The 26,334-nt window shown below is 43.1% G+C and overlaps 1 protein-coding gene across 1 annotated transcript; it reads right to left on the bottom strand.

Moving 5' to 3' along the window:
* Window positions 1-173: 173 nt before the first annotated feature.
* Window positions 174-22,312, bottom strand: rnd1b (Rho family GTPase 1b). Its single transcript, XM_029718590.1, has 5 exons — window positions 21,891-22,312; window positions 21,289-21,376; window positions 5,956-6,065; window positions 5,487-5,621; window positions 174-3,802 (listed from the first exon to the last, which is right to left on the bottom strand). Exons 1-5 carry the CDS (start codon window positions 22,008-22,010, stop codon window positions 3,557-3,559), a joined length of 699 nt encoding a protein of 232 aa, XP_029574450.1. The 5' UTR covers window positions 22,011-22,312; the 3' UTR covers window positions 174-3,556.
* Window positions 22,313-26,334: the final 4,022 nt, after the last annotated feature.

Raw genomic sequence — 26,334 nt, 5'->3', positions numbered from 1 at the left:
TTTGGCAGGCGTAGTCCGTCATTGTAAATAAGAATTTGTTCTTAACTGACTTGCCTAGTTAAATAAAGGTGAAATAAATAAACAGCTGAAGATATGTGTTGTCAGTTCAATCATAAAAGCAACTGAAATGTATAACTCTGTAGTTAGGAAATAAGTACTGCAGCAGCGCCTGGTGCCAGTCACAAGCTTTATTAACAGAGCACAAGAAAAGGAGAGAAAGTCCAATGTCCAAAATAGATTTCAAACAAATACATGTCAACCAAAAAAGCTACAAAAATAAATAAATAGCTATAATAGCTATCAAATAAATATTCACATCAACAACAACATATTTGTCTTTCATCGTTTGAATCAAGCATTTCCCTGCAACATTCTTTAATGTCTTTACACATATTATAAAATAAGATTTGCACAATCAAACTGTTACAGCACATGCTAGGAGTTAGACTGCACCAATGTACCACACACTCACTGTACTACATAATGACTGACTGCATGTTAACTGATATGATCCATGAAATGTTTCTATATCCAGGACCTGAGCCCCCTGTATGAGTTTGGAACTTGGAATTATAAGGAAACTCAAGAAAAAATATTCTGAATCCAAATTCCGATCAACCCTTGAGGTAGAAGCAGAATCTGCACTTCCATTGACTGTGGAAATGTCTCCTTGTACGTTACGCCCTCCTTTACTTCCTATCTGTGCTACCAACCAACCAATGAGCCATTCTGAGTCTGGATTGGTTTCCTGTGTTGAACTGTTGCTAGGCAATGCTGAGGAATTCCAGTGTGTGACCAAGGAACTAGAGCCTTTGTGCAAATCAAATCACCGACTGACTGATTACCATGGGGGTCGTCCACAGCTCACCACATAGGTTAACAAACACTGTCTCAATCACACACACACATACACAAAAATGATTCAATTCAAGCTTTAATACCAAAATAAAAACACAACAAACCCCAAAATGAATAATGGAAAAAACATCTTCTTTCTTTGGCCAGCCTGCATGTTTTTATTTTATATTACTTGTTCCTCTAACTCCCTAAATATTTCCATATACCCTAGCCCCTTTTCACACATTGATTGTTAAAAGTTAGGAGGCTTCCACATAATGTACCCCAATGGAAAAAGCTTCAATAGTGCCAACAGTGACTAGAGCCGAATGTTTAAAACCAGATTCTCTCAGTGTCATTTCTTTAACTCACTCGTCTCCCAACGATACTGCATAAACTCACTGACATCTTCAAATAGCATTATTCCCCTTCGGACTCAAATTCCAAACTCTTTAGTGGCACAGCAAGAGATGTCATTGGTTACCTTACATACCAGTGGCTACTGACGTGACAGAAGAAGGGAAAGAGGAACCAGATTGGACGCCATCTTGATTCTACAGCAGAAAGGATGGTTCAGTTTGTTTTGCTATACTGTATGTATGTCCATGGAGTAGCAGCAGGATATATTGGCCTCTCGATCAGCTGACTTTGCATCACAATCACTTAAATCATTATTGCTTGATAGTTAAAGCCGAGCACATACACAATTATAACCAAGAAGCAAAAGATTAAAGCTAAAAAAGGGTCCTAGTTTAGTGTCACATTGGACTGGAATCCAATCCATGATGCTGGGACTTGAGGTGTAACAGAACAACGAGAGAAAGAGAGAAAAGGAAGGAAGAGAAGAAACATTTCTGAAGAGAGGAGACTAAATGAAGTGGAGTGCTACATTACATTGTTGAAAATTAAATAAATCAACAGCCATATTTCCAAAATTCAGGATGAAACTTCGGGGATATTATATGAATGGTATAATGGAAACTGTATACTGTTTGATCATTGTTGATTATTAAAATACTGTGATGCTACAACACGTTCTTCTGTAGTAGGATTTTGTGAACCGGACATCACATTTCCCCAGTGGATTCAGCCAAGTTTTTAAGCAGCATCTTCTAGTTTCAAACAGACAGTCCTTTAAATAATCACCTCAAGGAATTGCAACACTGACCTGGCAGCCATTATCGGATGTAACTTCACAGATCTCTTGACAGAGCTGCATTAAACTGTTGTGTCTGTGGCCCCGGTTAAAACAATACCCCACTCCCTGGAAGTGGTTTCTTCTTCATCAAAGCACTCCTCATCAGACAATTCTCAGCTACATTCACATTGTTTTCTATCTCTGGAAGCTCCAGTACATTGGCATTGTTTTCTATCTCTGGAAGCTCCAGTACATACACATTGTTTTCTATCTCTGGAAGCTCCAGTACATACACATTGTTTTCTATCTCTGGAAGCTCCAGTACATTGGCATTGTTTTCTATCTCTGGAAGCTCCAGTACATACACATTGTTTTCTATCTCTGGAAGCTCCAGTACATACACATTGTTTTCTATCTCTGGAAGCTCCAGTACATACACATTGTTTTCTATCTCTGGAAGCTCCAGTACATACACATTGTTTTCTATCTCTGGAAGCTCCAGTACATACACATTGTTTTCTATCTCTGGAAGCTCCAGTACATACACATTGTTTTCTATCTCTGGAAGCTCCAGTACATACACATTGTTTTCTATCTCTGGAAGCTCCAGTACATACACATTGTTTTGTGACTTCCCTCTTTTCTTCTCCCAAAGCTCCAAAATCCATCTGTTATGTGCTTTTCCTCTGTAACCTGGTACTCCACTGACTGAGAGCAGATGGCTCACACTGGTGTCTGTCTGTCTGTCTGTGTGTATATCTGTCTGTCTGTCTGCCTGCATGTTGGTCTGCCTGCTTGCCTGCCTGTCTGCTTGTCCGTTCGTCCGCCTGCCTGCTTGTCTGTCTGCCTGACACCTTCCTGTTCACGCAATCAGCCCTTATCCGTCAAGACCTCCTCTCCTCACGGCCGAGACAATGAGAAATGTAATGGCCCTCTGTTCATGCTACGATCCCATCAAACACTCCTCTCTCCACATCTCTCTCAATCAGTCAGCCCCCGTTGGTCCTTAATCAAGAAGAGCACAAACACCGTTTGACCACTGATTTGCTCATGTTGCTACACCTTATAGTTGACACTCTAGTGCAGAAGGGATACAATTTTCAGTAATATATTTTCATGCTAATTTTTTTTGAAAAATAGGTATTTAATTGTCTTGAGAGGCATTTTTACATCCCAATGTTAAAGCTTTGTCACACGTTGCACATTTCTCCAATTTGGACAAATCAACATGTGCCTAAATAGTAGTGATGTCACACCATCATGGTTGCATACCGTTACTGTAACAGGTGAGAAGAATGGTTTGCTGATGATCAAAAAGCTAAGATACAGTACTGAAAAAGATGAGATATGCACTGAAGTGTAGTTCAGGACAAGGTGTCCACCTATTCTGAATGTATTTCACTTTGGGGGCGGGGGGGGGGGGGGTGAGGAAGGATTCAACATGGAAGAAGAGCCTTCTCATGATAAAGCTATCGTGATGAAACCAACCCCACCTTCCCCGAACCAAACAGTCAAGGGGTTCTGGGGAATCGGAGCAGCGTGTTGGAAGGGAGCGAAAGCCCCTCCGCCCCGGGTCTCCACTCACATGACGGAGCAGCTCTTGGTCTTCTCCTTCTTGAAGGTGGAGGAGAGCAGCTCGGAGCGGCTGGGCAGATGGAGGAGCCTCTTGGATAAGCGTCGGGTGGGGCTGGGCTTGGGGAGGGGCTGCAGCTTGTTGATGCAAGCCAGAGAGGCCGTACGGAACACACTGTGGATACTCTTCTCTGAGGTGAACGCTGAACACTCCAGGTAGGCCTCAGTTCCAAGCTGCTTGGCCATGGAGGAACCCTGGGGAGGAGGAGGCAGAGGAGAGCGGCTGAGAGCTTATTCTGTTCCACACAATAGATTTCACCATACATCTCTGTCTGAACAGGCCCTAGTGAGTGAGTGAGTGAGTGAGTGAGTGAGTGAGTGAGTCTGTCTGTCTGTCTGTCTGTCTGTCTGTCTGTCTGTCTGTCTGTCTGTCTGTCTGTCTGTCTGTCTGTCTGTCTGTCTGTCTGTCTGTCTGTCTGTCTGTCTGTGTGTCTGTGTGTCTGTGTGTCTGTGTGTGTGTGTGTGTGTGTGTGTCCGTTAGGAAAACATGGCACCGGACATTTGACTGGCAACATTTTAATTTAACAGACATTTGAGAAATTGACCGAACCCATATGCATTGGATGTGTAACCTGATTAGGGCGTCCACCCACGGTGCTCAGAATGACAGAAATCACATTTAGAATACGGTAATTCATTCTTACAAATTCTGATGTGCGCTTTGAAGATGTTAGAATACCTGTCCACATTTAGTTTTCCTCAGACAAGACAAGTAACAAACAGCTAAATCACTAGCCTATGTCAATCTACTATAGTAGAAAAGTTTAGGCTACCTATTCTATTGGTCAGCTTGTGGAGATAGAAACAGCCTATTCCAAACAGACTCTGGGATAGTTGTGGGACAAAAGATCCCAAATTAATACAACCAGGCTACATACAACAAAAAATTGTCTGATGCAACAGATTAGAAGTTTTAGCTTAAAATGTTGGTAAACTATTATTTCTTCACATTATAAAGCAGTAGGCTACGCTGAAATGTGCATTCCATAATACACTTAGTAGGAAAACACCGTTGTCAAAAGGGCACTGCTCATGAGAGCGGTTTCATGTGACAGAGATGAAATCATCCGTTACAGATGTAGAAAGAGAGGAGATCTAACAGGCTACTTTGAAGCAAGGTAAGACATGCCTCATAATATCTATTAAAACATTCAGTATGTTTTTTAAAAATGCATACTGCCTCAAGCAATATTGCAAAGTGGTGTGTGATGTGCTAATGAAGCCTGCCTTCTGTTGCTGTTTGATGCTGCATTCAAAACAACTGGGAACTCAGAAATCTAAGATTTCTTTTTCAGTGCATTCAAAACAACTGGGAACTTAGAAATCTAAGATTTATTTCTTCAGTGCGTTCAAGACAACTGGGAAAATAACTAGGTCTGACTGGGAAAAATCCAACTCGGAATTAAAACTCGGGACTTTCCGACCTGAAGATCACTGACGCCATGACTTGACCTCGTATTTTTCAGAGTTTCCAGTTGTCTTGAAAGCACCACAAGATTCAGCAGCAGCAGCTCTTGCGCCGTCTGACAGATTTTCCACTCCAAGGCTCTGTATCTGCATGCTGTACATGTGTGATAAATAAAACAGCCTACATAAGGAATATAGGCTACTGTACACACATGCCAATTTAATTCCACAGAATTATGCAAATCAACTTATAGGACGATAAGCATGACCAGTCAAATGTATTTCCTTCGACTGGTATTTCCATCAATGAGGCTAAAAAAAATTATTTCGCAATGTTTTTTTCTTCTTCTTCTCCCGGACAATTTGCCGGCAGCAATTTTCTTTATCTGCTTTAAAAAAAAAAAATGCGGACAAAAGCCGGCTATTATCGGCTAATGAAAACCCTCGCCTATGTGTGTCCTCTCAGTCTCACCTGCTCATGGGTGATGGGGACCTGTTTCTGATTGGACAGCTCCATCAGGGTGCAGACATCTGTGCGCAGGTCGGTCTTACAGCCAATGAGAAGGATGCGTGTGCTGGGGCAGAAATCTAAGATCTCTGTTTTCCACTGGAGAGAAAACAGAGCAGATATTTACCCACATGATAATGAACAAGTCATGATTTGGGGTAGTTAACCAAATTACAAATGTAATTCCCCATGATTACCTAGATAAATAGCCTACGGACCTGGTGAATCACATAGCTATAAACTAGGAAGCAACAATACGTTGCCTAGTCTCTATTTTGAATAGCAAGTTTTGAAAAGCCCAATAAAAGCCAGATAATTTGAGCCTGGTGGCTGGATTGATAGAATCTCTGAGGACTTGCAGACAGTTAGGAATACTGTTTAGAGAGAGAAAAGACAGAGACAGAAAGATAAAGTGAGAGATGGGAGCCATTACCTTCTTGAGCCCACAGTCGAAGGTGTCTGGGCGGCTGATGTCAAAACAGAGGAGCACCGCGTCAGAGTCACTGTAACAGAGAGGCCTCACATTGTCATAGTAGGGAGAACCTAGAGGAGAGGACAGAGACTTATTAACAGACGTCCAAAACAACATTCAGATGCAGTAAAGGGAAGAACATGTCGTAAAACAAAAATAGTTTGGTCTAACACCCTCACCAAATACTGTCCAGGGAAAATGATAGTAGACTGTTTTCTTTTAACAATATAATGCAGAAAGGAGACATCATATCCAAGAAGAAACAACATTTAGTTGAGCACAGTAGAGACAGAGGATGGAACATAAAAATTCGACATACCAATTAGGATCTGGCAAAAATTACTTGAATCAGTTATAGAACCCATTGCCATTGGGGTCTGGAGACCGCTCACCAACCAATAATTCACAAAATGGGACAAACACCAAATTGAGACTCTGCATGCAGAATTCTGCAAAAATATCCTCAGTGTACAACGTCAAACACCAAATAATGCATGCAGAGCAGAATTAGGCCGATACCCGCTAATTATCAAAATCCAGAAAAGAGCCGTTAAATTCTACAACCACCTAAAAGGAAGCGATTCCCAAACCTTCCATAACAAAGCCATCACCTACAAAGAGATGAACCTGGAGAAGAGTCCCCTAAGCAAGCTGGTCCTGGGGCTCTGTTCACAAACACAAACACACCCCACAGAGGACAGCAACACAATTAGACCCAACCAAATCATGAGAAAACAAAAAGCTAATTACTTGACACATTTGAAAGAATTAACAAAAAAACTGATGAAACTAGAATTCTATTTGGCCCTAAACAGAGAGTACACAGTGGCAGAATACCTGACCACTGTGACTGACCCAAACTTAAGGAAAGCTTTGACTATGTACAGACTCAGTGAGCATAGCCTTGCTTTTGAGAGAGGCCACCGTAGGCAGACCTGGCTCTCAAGAGAAGACAGGCTATGTGCACACTGCCCACAAAATGAAGTGGAAACTGAGCTGCACTTCCTAACCTCCTGCCAAATGTATGACCATATTAGAGACACATATTCCCACAGATTACACAGATCCACAAAGAATTTGAAAACAAACCAGATTTTGATAAACTCCCATATCTACTGGGTGAAATACCACAGTGTGGCATCACAGCAGCAAGATTTGTGACCTGTTACCACAAGAAAAGGTCAGCCAGTGAAGAACAAACATCATTGTAAATACAACCCATATTTATGTTTATTTAATTTCCCTTTTGTACTTTAACCATTTGCACATTTTTACAACACTGTATATATACATAATATGACATTTGTAATGTCTTTATTCTTTTGGAACATCTGTGAGTGTAATGTTTACTGTTCATTTTTATTGTTTATTTCACTTTAGAATATTATCTACTTCACTTGCTTTGGCAATGTTAACATATGTTTCCCATGCCTATAAAGCCCCTTGAATTGAATTGAGTGAGACAGAGACAAAGAGACATATAGGGAGAGACAGAAAGAGAGGACAGAGACCAGGGGTAATCTGTGAGGGGTATCACTTCTCATGCTGAGCTTTACTTTGCTGTCCCTTTCCCCTCTATCTTTTCTCTCCTCTCCTCCCTATCCTCCTCCTCTCCTCCCTATCCTCCTAACGTCTCCTCCCTTCCTTCTCTCCTCTCCTCCCTATCCTCCTCCTCTCCTCCCTATCCTCCTCCTCTCCTCCCTATCCTCCTAACGTCTCCTCCCTATCCTCCTCCTCTCCTCCCTATCCTCCTAACGTCTCCTCCCTTCCTTCTCTTCTCTTCTCCCTTATCATCTCCTCTCCTCCCATCTCCTCTCCTATCCACCTCGCCTCTCCATCCTCCTCTCCTCCCATCTGCTCTCATCTTCTCTCCTCCCTTATCCTTCTCTCCTCCCTATCCTCCTCCTCTCCTCCCTATCCTCCTAACGTCTCCTCCCTTCCTTCTCTTCTCTTCTCCCTTATCATCTCCTCTCCTCCCATCTCCTCTCCTATCCACCTCGCCTCTCCATCCTCCTCTCCTCCCATCTGCTCTCATCTTCTCTCCTCCCTTATCCTCCTCTCCTCTCCCCTATTGGTGTTTCAGAGTGGGAGAAGATGACAATCAAGACACTAAATCCACATTGATATTTTTATCACTGGATTAAACAAGTGGAACAGAACAGTGAGGCTGGCTGGGAGCAGCAGAGCAGGCAGACGCTCCCACTCATGTACTCGGAATCCTTAAGCAACTACCCCCCTCTCTCTCCCTCTCCCCCCTCTCGCCCCCTCTACACACCCCCTAGTCTTCCCTCCACTCAGCGCAGCGTAATACCCCCAGTCCCTCTGCCGTTACCACAGCAACAGCCTTGGAATCCTCCATCTGCATCAGGCGTTCCTCCCACCCCTCCTTAAAGGCTGGCCGCAACTGCCAATCATCTTATACACTGCTGTCCTACTGCCCACCCACCTACCCAGCTACTGCTCTACACAATTCTCTGTTAAAACAATGTTGGGGCACACACACATGCATGAAAACGCATGCTATCACGTACGCAGGCACACACAGTCACACATGCACTCACACAGCAGCACACACACAGTCACACAGCCACACACACAAACAAACACGCCTTGGTTACTTGAGTCTCTCGCTCTTGTTTATTGATTATATTTGGCATCAGCGGAAGGTGATTCTTATCTCTTCATCTAATTATAAATGAGAGGCTTAGATGGATAATCATGTTAACTCTGATTAAAAAGGTCTTCCAACTGGTATCTAATGAATATAATATATATATCTTTCCCCTTACGGTTATGTACACCATATACACTGGAACACCTTCCTAATATTGAGTTGCACCCCCTTTTGCCCTCAGAACAGCCTCAATTGATCAGGGCATGGACTCTACAAGGTGTTGAAAGTGTTCCACAGGGATGCTGGCCCATGTTGACTCCAATGCTTTCCACAGTTGTATCAAGTTGGCTGGATGTCCTTTGGGTGATAGACCATTATTGATACACATGGAAAACGGTTCAGTGTGAAAAACCCAGCAGCATTGCAGATCTTGACACAAACTGGTGCTCCTGGCACCTACTACCATACCCCATCAAAGGCACATAAATATTTTGTCTTGTGAATTTACCCTCTGAATGACACACATACACAATCCATGTCTCAATTGTCTCAAGGCTTAAAAATCCTTCCTCAACCTGTCTCCCCCCTTCATCTACAGCAGGTATTCCTAAACTGGTGTGCGCCATGCCATCGGGGGTACGCCAAATATGTTTTTCTTCTTCACATTTTCAAACAGTCCATTTATATTTTCCACCGGGGCTATATAAACTCAGCAAAAAAAGAAACGTCCTCTCACTGTCAACTGCGTTTATTTTCAGAAAACTTAACATGTGTAAATATTTGTATAAACATAACAAGATTCAACAACTGAGACATAAACTGAACAAGTTCCACAGACATGTGACTAACAGAAATTGAATAATGTATTCCTGAACAAAGGGGGGGTCAAAATCAAAAGTAACAGTCAGTATCTGGTGTGGCCACCAGCTGCATTAAGTACTGCAGTGTATCTCCTCCTCATGGACTGCACCAGATGTGCCAGTTCTTGCTGTGAGACGTTACCCCACTCTTCCACCAAGGCACCTGCAAGTTCCCGGACATTTCTGGGGGGAATGGCCCTAGCCCTCACCCTCCGATCCAACAGGTCCCAGACATGCTCAATAGGATTGAGATCCGGGCTCTTCGCTGGCCATGGCAGAACACTGACATTCCTGTCTTGCAGGAAATCACGCACAGAACGACCAGTATGGCTGGTGGCATTGTCATGTTGGAGGGTCATGTCAGGATGAGCCTGCAGGAAGGGTACCACATGAGGGAGGAGGATGTCTTCCCTGTAACGCACAGCGCTGAGATTGCCTGCAATGACAACAAGCTCAGTCCGATGATGCTGTGACACACCACCGCAGACCATGATGGACCCTCCACCTCCAAATCGATCCCGCTCCAGAGTACAGGCCTCGGTGTAACGCTCATTCCTTTGACGATAAACGCGAATCCGACCATCACCCCTGGTGAGACAAAACCGCGACTCGTCAATGAAGAGCACTTTTTGCCAGTCCTGTCTAGTCCAGCGACAGTGGGTTTGTGCCCGTAGGCGACGTTGTTGCCGGTGATGTCTGGTGAGGACCTGCCTTACAACAGGCCTACAAGCCCTCAGTCCAGCCTCTCTCAGCCTATTGCGGACAGTCTGAGCACTGATGGAGGGATTGTGTGTTCCTGGTGTAACTCGAGCAGTTGTTGTTGCCATCCTGTACCTATCCCGCAGGTGTGATGTTCAGATGTACCAATTCTGTGCAGGTGTTGCTACACGTGGTCTGCCACTGCGAGGATGATCAGCTGTCTGTCCTGTCTCCCTGTAGCGCTGTCTTAGGCATCTCACAGTATGGACATCACAATTTATTGCCCTGGCCACATCTGCAGTCCTCATGCCTCCTTGCAGCATGCCTAAGGTACGTTCACGCAGATGAGCAGGGACCCTGGGCATCTTTCTTTTGGTGTTTTTCAGAGTCAGTAGAAAGGCCTCTTTAGTGTCCTAAGTTTTCATAACTGTGACCTTAATTGTCTACCGTCTGTAAGCTGTTAGTGTCTTAACGACCGTTCCACAGGTGCATTTTCATTAATTGTTTATGGTTCATTGAACAAGCATGGAAAACAGTGTTTAAACCCTTTACAATGAAGATCTTTGAAGTTATTTGGATTTTTACGAATTATCTTTAAAAGACAGGGTACTGAAAAAGTGATGTTTATTTTTTTGCTGAATTTATTTGGGCGAGTTTTTTTTCTCACCTGAGTATCCTCGTTTCACTGCCAAAAATACAATTAAACCATCTAGTATTCAGCGAAATAACAACACAATGTCAAATACAGGTTGCCTAGGCAAATAATTAACATCCAATCACATTAACAGTTACTCTCTCGCAGGAATTCCACTAACGGTCCGTATGTAGCCAAACGTAGCTGCTGCTCATTCCGTTTGCTCGAAAATGGATAAATGGTAAAAAAAAGAGTAAGGCCCGCGTCCATAGAGACACATACCAGCTCTACTGGTAGTACTACTACTACCAGCAGTACTACACCTGCACCTGTCGACGACACAAGTTGTTCTGCTTCCACGAGCACATCCAGTGTTAGCATCAGTAATTCTATACTTGTTGTTAGCCCAGCAGGCATGGACACTGCCAGTTGTGAATCTGATGCAGCCGAAGAGCTACTGACCCCTTACCCGGGAAAGCACCGAACATCAGACAGGGACGTTGGACCATCGAAGAGGCGCAAATATGATGAGAAGTACATTGATTTGGGGTTCACTTATATTGGAAGTAGTGCCTTTCCTCAGCCACAGTGTGTTATATGTGCAAAAGTACTATCTCACAACTCAATGAAACCTTCACTCTCGCGCAGACATTTTGAAACAAAACATTCCAATTTGAAAAATAAGCCACAGGAGTTTTTTTGAGCGAGAATTAAGACAACTTTTGAGTAGTAAGACATGTATAAAAGCAACAGATACCATTAATAAGAAGGGGCTAGAAGCATCTATTTGGTGAGCTACCGAGTGGCTAGGACAGGCAAACCCCATACTATTGTGGAAGACTTAATTCTTCCTGCTGCCACGGATATGGCTGGGACAATGCTGGGGGAAAAGGCCCCAAAAAACTATACAGACAATGGCTTCATCAAACAACACTGTTTCACGACGCATCAGTGGCATGGTAGGAGATGTTTTGAAACAATTACTGCTTCGCATACAAGCCAGTGAATTCTATGCGTTACAGCTGGATGAGTCAACAGACGTGGCGGGCCTGGCACAGCTCCTGGTATATGTCCGTTATGTTTATGAAGGGGGTCAATTAAGGAAGACATCCTCTTCTGCAAACCACTGGAAACCATGACAACAGGAGAGTATATTTTTAAAGTACTGGACAGCTTTGTGACATCAAATGGACTTTGGTGGTCAAGATGTGTTGATATTTGTACTGATTGCGCAAAAGCCATGACAGGGAGACATAGTGGAGTGGTAACGCACGTGCAAGCAGTTGCTCCCGACGCCACTTGGGTCCACTGCAGCATCCACCGAGAGGCTCTTGCTGCCAAGGGAATGCCTGACAGCTTGAAAGACGTTTTGGACACTACACTGAAAATGGTTAACTTTGTTGAAGCAAGGCCCCTGAACTCTCGTAGATTTTCTGCACTATGCAATGATATGGGCAGCGACCATGTAACGCTTTTACAACATTTAGAAGTGCGCTGGTTATCAAGGGGCAAAGTATTGACATGTTTTTTTTTATTGAGAGACGAGCTTAAAGTTTTCTTTACTGACCATAATTTTCACTTGTCTGACCGCTTGCATGATGACGAGTTTCTCACATGACTGACCTATATGGGTGATGTTTTTTCTCACCTGAATGATCTGAATCTAGGATTACAGGGACTCTCCGCAACTATGTTCAATGTGCGGGACAAAATTGAGGCTATGATTAAGAAGTTGGAGCTCTTCTCTGTCTGCATTAACAAGGACAACACACAGGTCTTTCCATCATTGTATGAGTTTCTGTGTGCAAATGAACTCAAGCTTACGGACAATGTCAAATGTGATATAGCGAAGTACCTGAGTGAGTTTGGTGCGCAATTACACAGGTACTTTCCCGAAACGGATGACACAAACAACTGGATTCTTTCATGCCCTGCCTCCAGTCCACTTACCAATATCTGAACAAGAGAGCCTCATCAAAATTGCAACAAGTGGTTCTGTAAAAATTTAATTTAATTAGAAGCCACTGCCAGATTTCTGGATTGGGCTGCGCTCAGAGTATCCTGCCTTGGCAAATCGCACTGATGCCCTTTACAACCACATACCTATGTAAGAGGGAATTCTCAGCACTCTCTAGCATGAAAACTAAATACAGGCACAGACTGTGTGTGAAAATGATTTAAGACTGAGACTCTCTCCAATACAACCCAACATTGCAGAGTTACAGTATGTACATCCTTTCAAGCACACCCTTCTCATTAACCTGTGGTGAGTTATTCACAATTTTAGATGAACAAATAAGGTTTTATATGTAAGATGGTTAAAAAAAGAGCAAAATTATTGATTATTATTATATTATTATTTGTTCCCTGGTCCTATAAGAGCTCTTTGTCACTTCCCATGAGCCGGGTTGTGACAAAAACTCACACTCATTCTTATGTTTAATCAATGCATCATATAGTGTGTGTGTGGCAGGCTTACAATGATGGCAAAAAACTATACTTGAGAGTGCGCTGACCCTGGTGCTAGAGGGGGTACGCAGACGGAGGTTGAATGTTTGAAGGAGTACGGGACTATAAAACATTTGAGAGTGCGCTGACCCTGGTGCTAGAGGGGGTACGCAGACGGAGGTTGAATGTTTGAAGGGGTACGGGACTATAAAACATTTGAGAGTGCGCTGACCCTGGTGCTAGAGGGGGTACGCAGACGGAGGTTGAATGTTTGAAGGGGTACGGGACTATAAAACATTTGAGAGTGCGCTGACCCTGGTGCTAGAGGGGGTACGCAGACGGAGGTTGAATGTTTGAAGGGGTACGGGACTATAAAAGGTTTGGGAACCACTGGTTTACACTGACTGAAGTGGATTTAACAAGTGGCATCAATAAGGGATCAAAGCTTTCAACTGGTCAGTCTATGTCATGGAAAGAGCAGGTGTTCTTAATGTTTTGTACACTCAGTGTACACCACACTAGCCGACAATGTCACCATTCATTAAATATGACATAACCAAGCTAATTTATTTACAATGTAATGTACAGAACAACCCAGGAAAAAGGTACTGCACCACCACCTACAAAAAGAAAACAAAGAACATGGGTGTGTGTGCATATAGATCTGTCCATAAATAGCTAATGATTCTCCTCATTATCAAAGGGTCAAATTGAATTAACCAGCTGCCGTGAAACGTGTGTGGAATAATGAGAAGCTGTGGAGAAAAATATCAGAGTAGTTTGATGTTCTGAACGTCAACAGAGAAATGACTGTACAGGAACAATAGGACTAGCTTGTTGCATCAGGACACTGTGGAAGAAATATCAGAGTAGTTTGATGTTCTGAACGTCAACAGAGAAATGACTGTACAGGAACAATAGGACTAGCTTGCTGCATCAGGACACTGTGGAAGAAATAGCAGAGTAGTGCACGTCTGTCTGGATCTATGCCTTAAGAAAAGACAGCTTTCATCCTAAAGGTGTATTGTTAGTTCACTCCTGGACAATGATGGAGAGAGCATGTAGTCTGAGCTACCTGTCCTGAACAATATCAAACAGTTTCAATAATTATCTAGTGGACCTGGATCATCTACAGAGGTGGTGCCCAAACTTTTTATAGTCCCGTACCCCTTCAAACATTCGACCTCCAGCGCACTCTCAAATTGTGTTTTTTGCCATCATTGTAAGCCTGCCACACACACACACTATACAAAAAATATATTAAACATAAGAATGTGTCACGCCCTGATCTGTTTCACCTGTGCTTGTCTCCACCCCCTCCAGGTGTCGCCCATCTTCCCCACTTATCCCCTGGGTATTTATACCTGTGTTTTCTGTCTGTCTGTGCCAGTTCGTCTTGTTTGTTCAAGTCAACCAGCATTTTTCTCAGCTCCTACTTTTCCCCAGTCTCTCTTTTTCTCATCCTCCTGGTTTTGACCCTTGTCTGTCCTGACTCTAAGCCTGTCTGCCGTCCTGTGCCTTTGCCCCTACTCTGGTTTAACGACCTCTGCCTGAACTGACCCTGGGCCTGCCTACCGTCCTGTACCTTGGCCCCTACTCTGGTTTAACGAACTCTGCCTGAACTGACCCTGGGCCTGCCTGCCGTCCTGTACCTTGGCCCGCAGCAGTAATAAATTTATGAACTTTTTTGAGGAAAAGATCATGATCATTAGAAAGCAAATTACGGACTCCTCTTTAAATCTGGGTATTCCTCCAGGGCTTCATTGTCCAGAGTCTGCACAACTCTGCCAGGACCTTGGCTCAAGGGAGATACTAAAGTGTTTTAGTACTATATCTCTTGACACAATGATGAAAATAATCATGGCCTCCAAACCCTCAAGCTGCATACTGGACCCTATTCCAACTAAACTACTGAAAGAGCTGCTTCCTGTGCTTGGCCCTCCTATGTTGAACATAATAAACGGCTCTCTATCCACCGGATGTGTACCAAGCTCACTAAAAGTGGCAGTAATAAAGCCTCTCTTGAAAAAGCCGAATCTTGACCCAGAAATTATAAAAAACTATCGGCCTATATCGAATCTTCCATTCCTCTCAAAAATTTTAGAAAAAGTTGTTGCGCAGCAACTCACTGCCTTCCTGAAGACAAACAATGTATACGAAACGCTTCAGTCTGGTTTTAGACCCCATCATAGCACTGAGACTGCACTTGTGAAGGTGGTAAATGACCTTTTAATGACGTCAGACCGAGGCTCTGCATCTGTCCTCATGCTCCTAGATCTTAGTGCCGCTTTTGATACCATCGATCACCACATTCTTTTGGAGAGATTGGAAACCCAAATTGGTCTACATGGACAAGTTCTGGCCTGGTTTAGATCTTATCTGTCGGAAAGATATCAGTTTGTCTCTGTGAATGGTTCGTCCTCTGACAAATCAATTGTAAATTTCGGTGTTCCTCAAGGTTCCGTTCTAGGACCACTATTGTTTTCACTATATATTTTACCTCTTGGGGATGTCATTCGAAAACATAATGTTAAATTTCACTGCTATGCGGACGACACACAGCTGTACATTTCAATGAAACATGGTGAAGCCCCAAAATTGCTCTCGCTAGAAGCCTGTGTTTCAGACATAAGGAAGTGGATGGCTGCAAATTTTCTACTTTTAAACTCGGACAAAACAGAGATGCTTGTCCTAGGTCCCAAGAAACAAAGAGATCTTCTGTTGAATCTGACAATTAATCTGGATGGTTGTACAGTCGTCTCAAATAAAACTGTGAAGGACCTCGGCGTTACTCTGGACCCTGATCTCTCTTTTGAAGAACATATCAAGACTGCTTCAAGGACAGCTTTTTTCCATCTACGTAACATTGCAAAAATCAGAAACTTTCTGTCCAAAAATGACGCAGAAAAATTAATCCATGCTTTTGTTACTTCTAGGCTCGACTACTGCAATGCTCTACTTTCCGGCTACCCGGATAAAGCACTAAACAAACTTCAGTTAGTGCTAAATACGGCTGCTAGAATCCTGACTAGAACCAAAAAATTTGATCATATTACTCCAGTGCTAGCTTCCCTACACTGGCTTCCTGTTAAGGCAAGGGCTGATTTCAAGGTTTTACTGCTAACCTACAAAGCATTACATGGGCTTGCTCCTACCTATCTTTCCGATTTGGTCCTGCCGTACATACCTACACGTACGCTACGGTCACAAGACGCAGGCCTCCTAATTGTCCCTAGAATTTCTAAGCAAACGGCTGGAGGTAGGGCTTTCTCCTATAGAGCTCCATTTTTATGGAATGGTCTGCCTACCCATGTGAGAGACGCAGACTCAGTCTCAACCTTTAAGTCTTTACTGAAGACTTATCTCTTCAGTAGGTCCTATGATTAAGTATAGTCTGGCCCAGGAGTGTGAAGGTGAACGGAAAGGCTGGAGCAACGAACCGCCCTTGCTGTCTCTGCCTTGTCGGTTCCCCTCTTCCCACTGGGATTCTCTGCCTCTAACCCTTTTACAGGGGCTGAGTCACTGACTTACTGGTGTTCTTCCATGCCGTCCATGGGAGGGGTGCGTCACTTGAGTAGGTTGAGCCACTGACGTGGTCTTCCTGTCTGGGTTGGCGCCCCCCCTTGGGTTGTGCCGTGGCGGACATCTTTGTGGGCTATACTCGGCCTTGTCTTCGGACGGTAAGTTGGTGGTTGTAGATATCCCTCTAGTGGTGTGGGGGCTGTGCTTTGGCAAAGTGGGTGGGGTTATATCCTGCCTGTTTGGCCCTGTCCGGGGGTATCATCGGATGGGGCCACAGTGTCTTCTGATCCCTCCTGTCTCAGCCTCCAGTATTTATGCTGCAGTAGTTTATGTGTCGGGGGGCTAGGGTCAGTCTGTTACATCTGGAGTATTCTCTTGTCTTATCCGGTGTCCTGTGTGAATGTAAATATGCTCTCTCTAATTCTCTCTTTCTTTCTTTCTTTCTTTCTCTCGGAGGACCTGAGCCCTAGGACTACCTGGCATGATGACTCCTTGCTGTCCCCAGTCCACCTGGCCATGCTGCTGCTCCAGTTTCAACTGTTCTGCCTGCGGCTACGGAACCCTGACCTGTTCACCGGACGTGCTTGTTGCACCCTCGACAATTACTATGATTATTATTATTTGACCATGCTGGTCATTTACGAACATTTTAACATCTTGACCATGTTCTGTTATAATATCCACCCGGCACAGCCAGAAGAGGACTGGCCACCCCTCATAGCCTGGTTCCTCTCTAGGTTTCTTCCTAGGTTTTTGGCCTTTCTCAGGAGTTTTTCCTAGGGAGTTTTTCCCAGCCACCGTGCTTCTTTCACATGCATTGCTTGCTGTTTGGGGTTTTAGGCTGGGTTTCTGTACAGCACTTTGAGATTTCAGCTGATGTACGAAGGGCTATATAAATAAATTTGATTTGATTTGATTTGACTACTCTGGATTATCGACCCGTCTGCCTTGACCTGTCGTTTGCCTGCCCCTGTTGTTGCAATTAACATTGTTACTTCACCACAATCTACACTTACCTGAAACCTGAAACCTGATACCTGATACCTGAAACCTGATACCTGAAACCTGATATAATGAGTGTGAGTTTTTGTCACAACCCGGCTAGTGGGAAGGGACAAAGAACTCTTATAGGACGAGGGCACAAATAACAATAATCAATAATTTTGCTCTTTATTTAGCCATCTTACATATAAAACCTTATTTGTTCATAAAAAATTGTGAATAACTCACCACAGGTTCATGAGAAGGCTGTGCTTGAAAGTATGCACATAACTCTGAAATGTTGGGTTGTATTGGGGAGAGTCTGTCTTCAATATTTTTCCACACAGTCTGTTCCTGTACTTAGTCTCACATAGGTACACTACCGGTCAAAAGTTTTAGAACACCTACTCATTCAAGGGTTTCTCTTTATTTTTTAATATTTTCTACATTGTAGAATAATAGTGAAGACATCAAAACTATGAAATAACACATATGGAATCATGTAGTAATCAAAAAAAAGTGTTAAACAAATCAAAATATATTTTATATTTGAGATCCTTCAAATAGCCACCTTTTGCCTTGATGACAGCTTTGCACACTCTTGGCATTCTCTCAACCAGCTTCATGAGGTAGTCACCTGGAACGCATTTCAATTAACAGGTGTGCCTTCTTAAAAGTTAATTTGTGGAAATTCTTTCCTTAATGCGTTTGAGCCATTCAGTTGTGTTGTGACAAGGTGGGGTTGGAATACAGAAGATAGCCCTATTTGGTAAAAGACCAAGTCCAAATTATGGCAAGAACAGCTCAAATAAGCAAAGAAAAACGACCGTTCATCATTACTTTAACCTGTTGGGGCTAGGGGGCAGTATTTTCACAGCCGGATAAAAAACGTACCCGATTTAAACTGGTTACTACTCTTACCCAGAAACGAGTAGATTGGGATAGAAAACACTCTAAAGTTTCTAAAACTGTTTGAATGGTGTCTGTGAGTATAACAGAACTCATATGGCAGGCCAAAACCTGAGAAAATTCCATGCAGGAAGTGCCCTGTCTGACAATTTGTTGTCCTTCTAGGGCATCTCTATCAAAAATACAGCATCTCTGCTGTAACGTGACATTTTCTAAGGCTTCCAATGGCTCTAAGAATGCGCCAGAAAGTGGAATGAGAGCTCTGCAGTCTCTGGGTGAAAAAAAGCAGGACTGTTTGTGAGTGGTCACGCAGGGAACACTGACACTGGAGCGCGTGTGCATGAGAGGACTCCATTTTTTTCTTTCTCTCTTTGAACGAATACAACGTCGCCCGGTTGGAATATTATCGCTATTTTACGAGAATAGTGTATTTTAAACAGCGTTTGACATGCTTCGAAGTACGGTAATGGAATATTTTGACATTTTTTGTCACGAAATGCACCCGCGCGTCACCCTTCGGATACTGACCTCAACGCACGAACAAAACAGACCTATTTCAATACAACTATGGATTATTTCGAACCAAAACAACATTTGTTGTTGAAGTAGAAGTCCTGGGAGTGCATTCTGATGAAGAACAGCAAAGATAATCCAATTTTTCTAATAGTAAATCTGAGTTTGGTGAGGGCCAAACTTGGTGGGTGTCAAATTAGCTAGCTGTGATATCTACTCAGAATATTGCAAAATGTGCTTTTGCCGAAAAGCTATTTTAAAATCTGACACCGCGATTGCATAAAGGAGTTCTGTATCTATAATTCTTAAAATAATTGTTATGTACTTTGTGAACGTTAATCGTGAGTAATTAAGTAAATTCACCGGACGTTTGCGGTGGGTATGCTAGTTCTGAACATCACATGCTAATGTAAAAAGCTGGTTTTTGATATAAATATGAACTTGATTGAACAAAACATGCATGTATTGTATAACATAATGTCCTAGGAGTGTCATCTGATGAAGATCATCAAAGGTTAGTGCTGCATTTAGCTGTTGTTTTGGTTTTTGTGACATATGTGCATGCTTTGAAAATGGCTGTGTGATTATTTTTGGCAGGGTACTCTCCTGACATAATCTAATGTTTTGCTTTCGCTGTAAAGCCTTTTTGAAATCGGACAGTGTGGTTAGATTAACGAAAGTCTTGTCTTTAAAATGGTGTAAAATAGTCATATGTTTGAGAAATTGAAGTTATAGCATTTATGAGGTATTTGTATTTCGCGCCACATGCAAACGTCCCACCTTAACCAGGGAGGTTAAGACATGAAGGTCAGTCAATCTGGAAAATTCAAGAATTTTTAAAGTTTCTTGAAGTGCAGTCGCAAATGATGAAACTGGCTCTCATGAGGACCGCCACAGGAATGGAAGACTCAGAGTTACCTCTGCTGCAAAGGATAAGTTCATTAGAGTTACCTGCCTCAGAAATTGCACACTGAGTTCAAGTAACAGACGCATCTCAACATCAGCTGTTCAGAGGAGACTGTGTGAATCAAGCCTTCATGGTCGAATTGCTGCAAAGAAACCACTACTAAAGGACACCAATAATAAGAAGAGACTTGCTTGGGCCAAGAAACACGAGCAATGGACATTAGATCTGTGGAAATGTGTTCTTTGGTCTGGAGTCCAAATTGAAGCTTTTTGGTTCCAACCACAGTGTCTTAGTGAGACGCGGTGTTGGATGAAACGGATGATCTCTGCATGTGTATTTCCCACCGTAAAGCACGGAGGAGGAGGTGTTATGGTGTGGGTGTGCTTTGCTGGTGACAATGTCTGTGATCTATTTAGTTTTCAAGGCACACTTAACCAGCATGGCTACCACAGCATTCTGCAGCAATACGCCATCCCATCTGGTTTGGGCTTAGTGGGACTATCATTTGTTTTTCAACAGGACAATGACCCAACACACCTCCAGGCTGTGTAAGGGCTATTTGACCAAGAAGGAGAATGATGGAGTGCTGCATCAGATGACCTGGCCTCCACAATCACCCGACCTCAACCCAATTGAGATGGTTTGGGATGAGTCGGACCGCAGAGTGAAGGAAAGGCAGCCAACAAGTGCTCAGCATATGTGGGAACTGTTTCAAGCCTGTTGGAAAAGCATTCCAGGTGAAGCTGGTTGAGAGAATGCCAAGAATGTGCAAACCTGCCACCAAGGCAAACGGTGGCTGTTTGAAGAATCTCAAATATAAAATATATTTTGATTTGTTTAAGACTTTTTTGGTTACTACATAATTCCATATGTGTTCTTTCATAGTTTTGATGTCTTCGCTATTATTCTACAATGTAGAAAATATAAAAAAACAAAGAAAAACCCTTGAATGAGTAGGTGTTCTAAAACTTTTGAACTGTACTGTATATTCTGTTCTCAAAAGTGAAGCTGGAAGGAGGGCCCCTCAACAAGGTCTTAGGGCTCTAAAAGGCTTGGTATAATGTAGGCCACTGTGGCCAGTTCATATAGATCAGTGATTCTCAAAATGTTTAATGTACCACCAAGTTCGTTTTGCTCTGCCCAGAGTACCCCTGAACTAGTGATAGAGGATATAGGTTGATGATATAGGATGAGAGGATGTAGTTACCTGACGTGTCCCACAGACTGAGCTCCACGCGCTGTTCCTCTAGTTGCAGACACGCTGTGTAGTTCTCAAACACTGTGGGCACATAAGTCTGTGGAGAGGAAGGACATAGCAGTCTGTTAATATCCTCCCTGCTACAAGTGATGGACTTTATTTTCAGAATTCAGATCTACATTTAAATGAAATACAGTCTTCTAAAATAGTAAACATTTGAGTGTAAACGAATTAGTAGGCTAGCCCAATAAAAATAAATGGAAAAAATGCTGCATGATAATATCTGCCTTTTTCAATGTGGTGATGAAACCCATTTCAATGTGATCATCAGAAGTCTACAGCAGAACATATGATATAATCCAATGTGAAAACTGTGAATTATTGGACATGCGCATCATGTAGTAGATACAGGCATCCTGGCCCGAAGCAGATGATGCTCTTATCTGAAATGAATCTATCGTCAGTTTATTCTCAACTTTTAAAAGAGCCGCTTGTGAGGCTGATCAAATCCTCAGAAACATTTGCTCAATCAATACGGAAGCTTTGCAGAACATATATAATGTGTATCTTAAAATGATAGTATTGCAACAGGAGAACAAATATTCACATACCTCTGGATAACAATCCTTCGCGAGGACTTGCAACATCGCAGTTTTTCCGCATTGAACATCCCCAACAAGAACCAGTTTACATCTCACCACCAACGGCTGTGGATTTCTCCTTTCCTTCATATTTGTAACAGTCAAGAACGCAAGTCTTTATTAAAGAAAACGGGTAAAAAGGCGAAATCCAAAAGAAAAACGTCCTTGGTAGCGGTAGAGCACCGTAGCCTATTCTAAAGTGTGGTCTAGTCCTAAAAGGATGCTTGCATTTGATGGAATGAGAGTCAACACTGCGGCTCTTTATAGTGCGCTCCAACAGCCAATGGGCGCGCGGTTTCCCTGACTTTCTTGTAATTCTTCCACAGCCCCAGAGTTCTATTGTCCCCGACCGCTGAAATTAAATGGGTTATTTTGCCTTATGCCAGGTAGTTATAGAAATACAATTTAAAACCTAAATAATCCACATAAAATTATTATTACTTGGTTTATGTACAAGACAGTTTTTCTCTAGGGCTTAAAGTCAAGATGGCAATACATGTGCTGGAGAGATCCAAGTCCAACACAAATCTGAAAGAATAAACAAACTTTGTAACCATAAACCTCACTATTTCCAATGGCAGTTATTCTAGCCTACTTGTTCATTTGCATTTCATTACACTCAAATAATATATGCAGGCTGCAGTATTAGTATGTTGGTCACTCATTAAATCAAGTTGGCATATTATTCCTCAGGACATTGAGTATGGTCTGGTCTGTTGCTCTAGATCTAGGCTTTAAGGTCACCAATTAAATCATTAGATTGACTTAACTCTGCAAGATCCATAGATCAAAGAACTCTTAGATAAAAGGTGCGCAGAGGGTTCTAGTTGGAACCCAGAAGGGTTCTACCTGAAACAAAAAAGGGTTCTCCTATGGGGACAGCCAAAGAACCCATTTGGGACCCTTTTTCTAGGCATCAGGGCTGAGGACAATAGTCAACAGACAATTTCCACTGTTAGATAATTAGTCTGCTTTCATCAGAACCACAGGCTCAAATCACTGGGCAGAGTTGTGGGATGGACTAAATCTAATTTGTCTGCAGAAATAATGACAATGATTAAGTTTTCAAAGTAATCTAAACCATCACTTCCCAACCCTCTTCTCAGGGACCACCAGACATTTCACACAATGTTGTTGTAGCCCGGAACTGGTACAACTGATTCCATTAGTCAAGGGCTTGGTGATAGTTGCCTAATGGAATCAGGTATGCCAGTTTAGGGCTGGTGGTCCCAGAGGAGACGGTTGGGAATTAATGAACCATCATCATATTTTTATAGATATTTTTTCAACAAGTAGTTTGAGCTCCAATCCTTGATTTGTCATCCATCTATTTAACTTTAATTGTCAACTTCACAAAATAAATAGCTGATAAGAGAAAGCAATGTTAGGTTAGTCATGAGGATCTGTTGACTCGTCCCAACAGAGCCCATTTGCATTGACTCTTTGTGATTTGCATCGAAGCCCTGTGATCCAGGAGTTTGTGTATCATGGGGTTGTGATCTTAGTATTGTTTGTCTGTCTGACTGCAAATTAAGTGGAATTTCACAAGTCGGATCTAATTGAGCTCAACACCTAAAAACCTCCTGGCTTTATCTCAATAACTCATACCCATGGGGAACTGGCCCCTAGTTTGTCACAGTTAAATCTTTCAAATCCATTGATGAAAAAAAATAGTTATTTCGTTTTTTTGCACCTAGCAATTGACTATAATTGCTAACAAATGACATGTTGACCCATGTCTGTATTCAGGATGCTGGTTAATTGGTACACAAAGGTGTGTCCTGTGCTGTTTGACAAGCTAGATAGTTGAGATAGTGAGCTGGTGAGAGAGGCTATAGGAGCAATGACCCATGTCTGAATCCAGGATCCTGGTATTGTATTCCATGCTGTTTGAGCCAATCAGCAGATGTTCATTCTTTGAGGTTGTATTCCATGCTGTTTGAGCCAATCAGCAGATGTTCATTCTTTGAGGTTGTATTCCATGCTGTTTGAGCCAATCAGCAGATGTTCATTCTTTGAGGTCGTATTCCATGCTGTTTGAGCCAATCAGCAGATGTTAATTCTTTGAGGTTGTAGTCCATGCTGTTTGAGCCAATCAGCAGATGTTAATTCTTTGAGGTTGTATTCCATGCTGTTTGAGCCAATCAGCAGATGTTAATTCTTTGAGATTGTATTCCATGCTGTTTGAGCCAATCAGCAGATGTTCATTCTTTGAGGTCGTATTCCATGCTGTTTGAGCCAATCAGCAGATGTTAATTCTTTGAGGTTGTAGTCCATGCTGTTTGAGCCAATCAGCAGATGTTAATTCTTTGAGGTTGTAGTCCATGCTGTTTGAGCCAATCAGCAGATGTTAATTCTTTGAGATTGTATTCCATGCTGTTTGAGCCAATCAGCAGATGTTAATTCTTTGAGATTGTATTCCATGCTGTTTGAGCCAATCAGCAGATGTTAATTCTTTGAGATTGTATTCCATGCTGTTTGAGTGGATGAGCAAATAAAATACAACTCTAGAGATAGTGAGATAATGAATGGCTATAGGAGGGGCCAAGACAGGTGTATTTTATGCTATTTGTTTGGTTGAGCAGAGACAGTTCGGGGGTCCAAGACCCCTTGTAAGGGACCAGATGCTGCCAGGGGTCGAGTCAGAACTCAGAAGTATCACCTAATCACATAATCATTCCAGAGACAGACGTTACATTTCACACCTTAAGGTTATCCACTTAAGACAACTTGCTGTAAATCAAAATACAAAAGTCAATTAATATTAATATAATAACCCTCCTCCCTAGTGACTAGGAAACTGGGTTCAAATCCGTCTCCAGCCTGTCTCTGCTACAAGATTGTATTGTGTTAGCCCGTGGAGCTAAAACCTAGGTATTACATTACCTTGGGGAGTTATCACAAGCCATTAATCACAAGCCATTAGCCAGGTCTCAGGCAATGTTACTCATCGTATGAGTGTGGTTCACCGAACCCCCTCCGTCACAGCTAGCCAATTTACTTATCTGTCAACAATTCATTCCCCTCCTGGTTTTATGGCTCTGTTGGGCCAAGCCAATCTGCCTTTGTTCGTATGAGTCACACAGTATTCATCCTCCTATCGACATCAGTCAGACGTTTACAGCCCAATACATCTTGTTTCCATCACACTGCTCTGATTGTAGATTTACAGTTGGCATGTCTGTCTCGGGTGCTGCAACACAGTGATATCTGTCTGGGGTGCTGCGACACAGTGATATCTGTCTGGGGTGCTGCTACACAGTGATATCTGTCTGGGGTGCTGCGACACAGTGATATCTGTCTGGGGTGCTGCGACACAGTGATATCTGTCTGGGGTGCTGCGACACAGTGATATCTGTCTGGGATGCTGCGACACAGTGATATCTGTCTGGGATGCTGCGACACAGTGATATCTGTCTGGGGTGCTGCTACACAGTGATATCTGTCTGGGGTGCTGCGACACAGTGATATCTGTCTGGGGTGCTGCGACACAGTGATATCTGTCTGGGATGCTGCGACACAGTGATATCTGTCTGGGATGCTGCGACACAGTGATATCTGTCTGGGATGCTGCGACACAGTGATATCTGTCTGGGGTGCTGCTACACAGTGATATCTGTCTGGGGTGCTGCGACACAGTGATATCTGTCTGGGGTGCTGCTACACAGTGATATCTGTCTGGGGTGCTGCGACACAGTGATATCTGTCTGGGGTGCTGCTACACAGTGATATCTGTCTGGGATGCTGCGACACAGTGATATCTGTCTGGGGTGCTGCGACACAGTGATATCTGTCTGGGGTGCTGCGACACAGTGATATCTGTCTGGGGTGCTGCGACACAGTGATATCTGTCTGGGGTGCTGCGACACAGTGATATCTGTCTGGGGTGCTGCGACACAGTGATATCTGTCTGAGGTGCTGCAGCAGCTCTGAGGATGAGGAGGAGACAAAGCAGATAGAGGGAGGGAGGGAGGGAGGGAGGGAGGGGGAGATTCAGGGAGGGAGGGAGGGAGTGAGAAAGACTATCAGGCAGGCTTGTAGACAGTGTGCCAGGGCTGCTCTCCTCTCCCCACAGCCTGGCCTAGTCTAATTAAAGCGCTCAGTGGTGAGAGCTGGAGAGAACCCTATTGTAACACATATACACCCTTCTGCGCTGTTCCACTCCCGGCATCAAACCTACCAGCTGGGCTGGGTGGTACAGACGCAGCAACAGGCTCTGAACTGTCACACTGACTCCAGTCATCTCCCACCTGTCTGGTGACTGTGTGAATAGCTCAGACAGATTATAATGATACCTTGGTAACACCTTTTCACTGAGACTGCCGTGGGGCCGATGTTTAGAGGTGTTGCTAAATGACTCCAAATCACTTCTATTACAACAACACTTTCTCCCTGGTCTGAAATGAATTATTCC

This window comes from Salmo trutta, chromosome 28 (genome assembly GCF_901001165.1).
Source record: "Salmo trutta chromosome 28, fSalTru1.1, whole genome shotgun sequence".
Classification (NCBI taxonomy): Eukaryota; Metazoa; Chordata; class Actinopteri; order Salmoniformes; family Salmonidae; genus Salmo; species Salmo trutta.
The sequence above is the reverse complement of the archived record's forward strand: the minus strand, read 5'-3'. Positions and strand labels throughout refer to the sequence as shown.

Bases quoted from the DNA above. Each gene is read 5' to 3' on its own strand.
- rnd1b (XM_029718590.1), bottom strand. From the start codon at position 22,010: ATGAAGGAAAGGAGAAATCCACAGCCGTTGGTGGTGAGATGTAAACTG. The intron at 6,066-21,288 runs GTAACTACATCC...CCTCTCCTCTAG, and splicing joins CAGTCTGTGGGACACGTCAG to GTTCTCCCTACTATGACAAT. The intron at 5,622-5,955 runs GTAATGGCTCCC...TTTTCTCTCCAG, and splicing joins TCGACTGTGGGCTCAAGAAG to TGGAAAACAGAGATCTTAGA.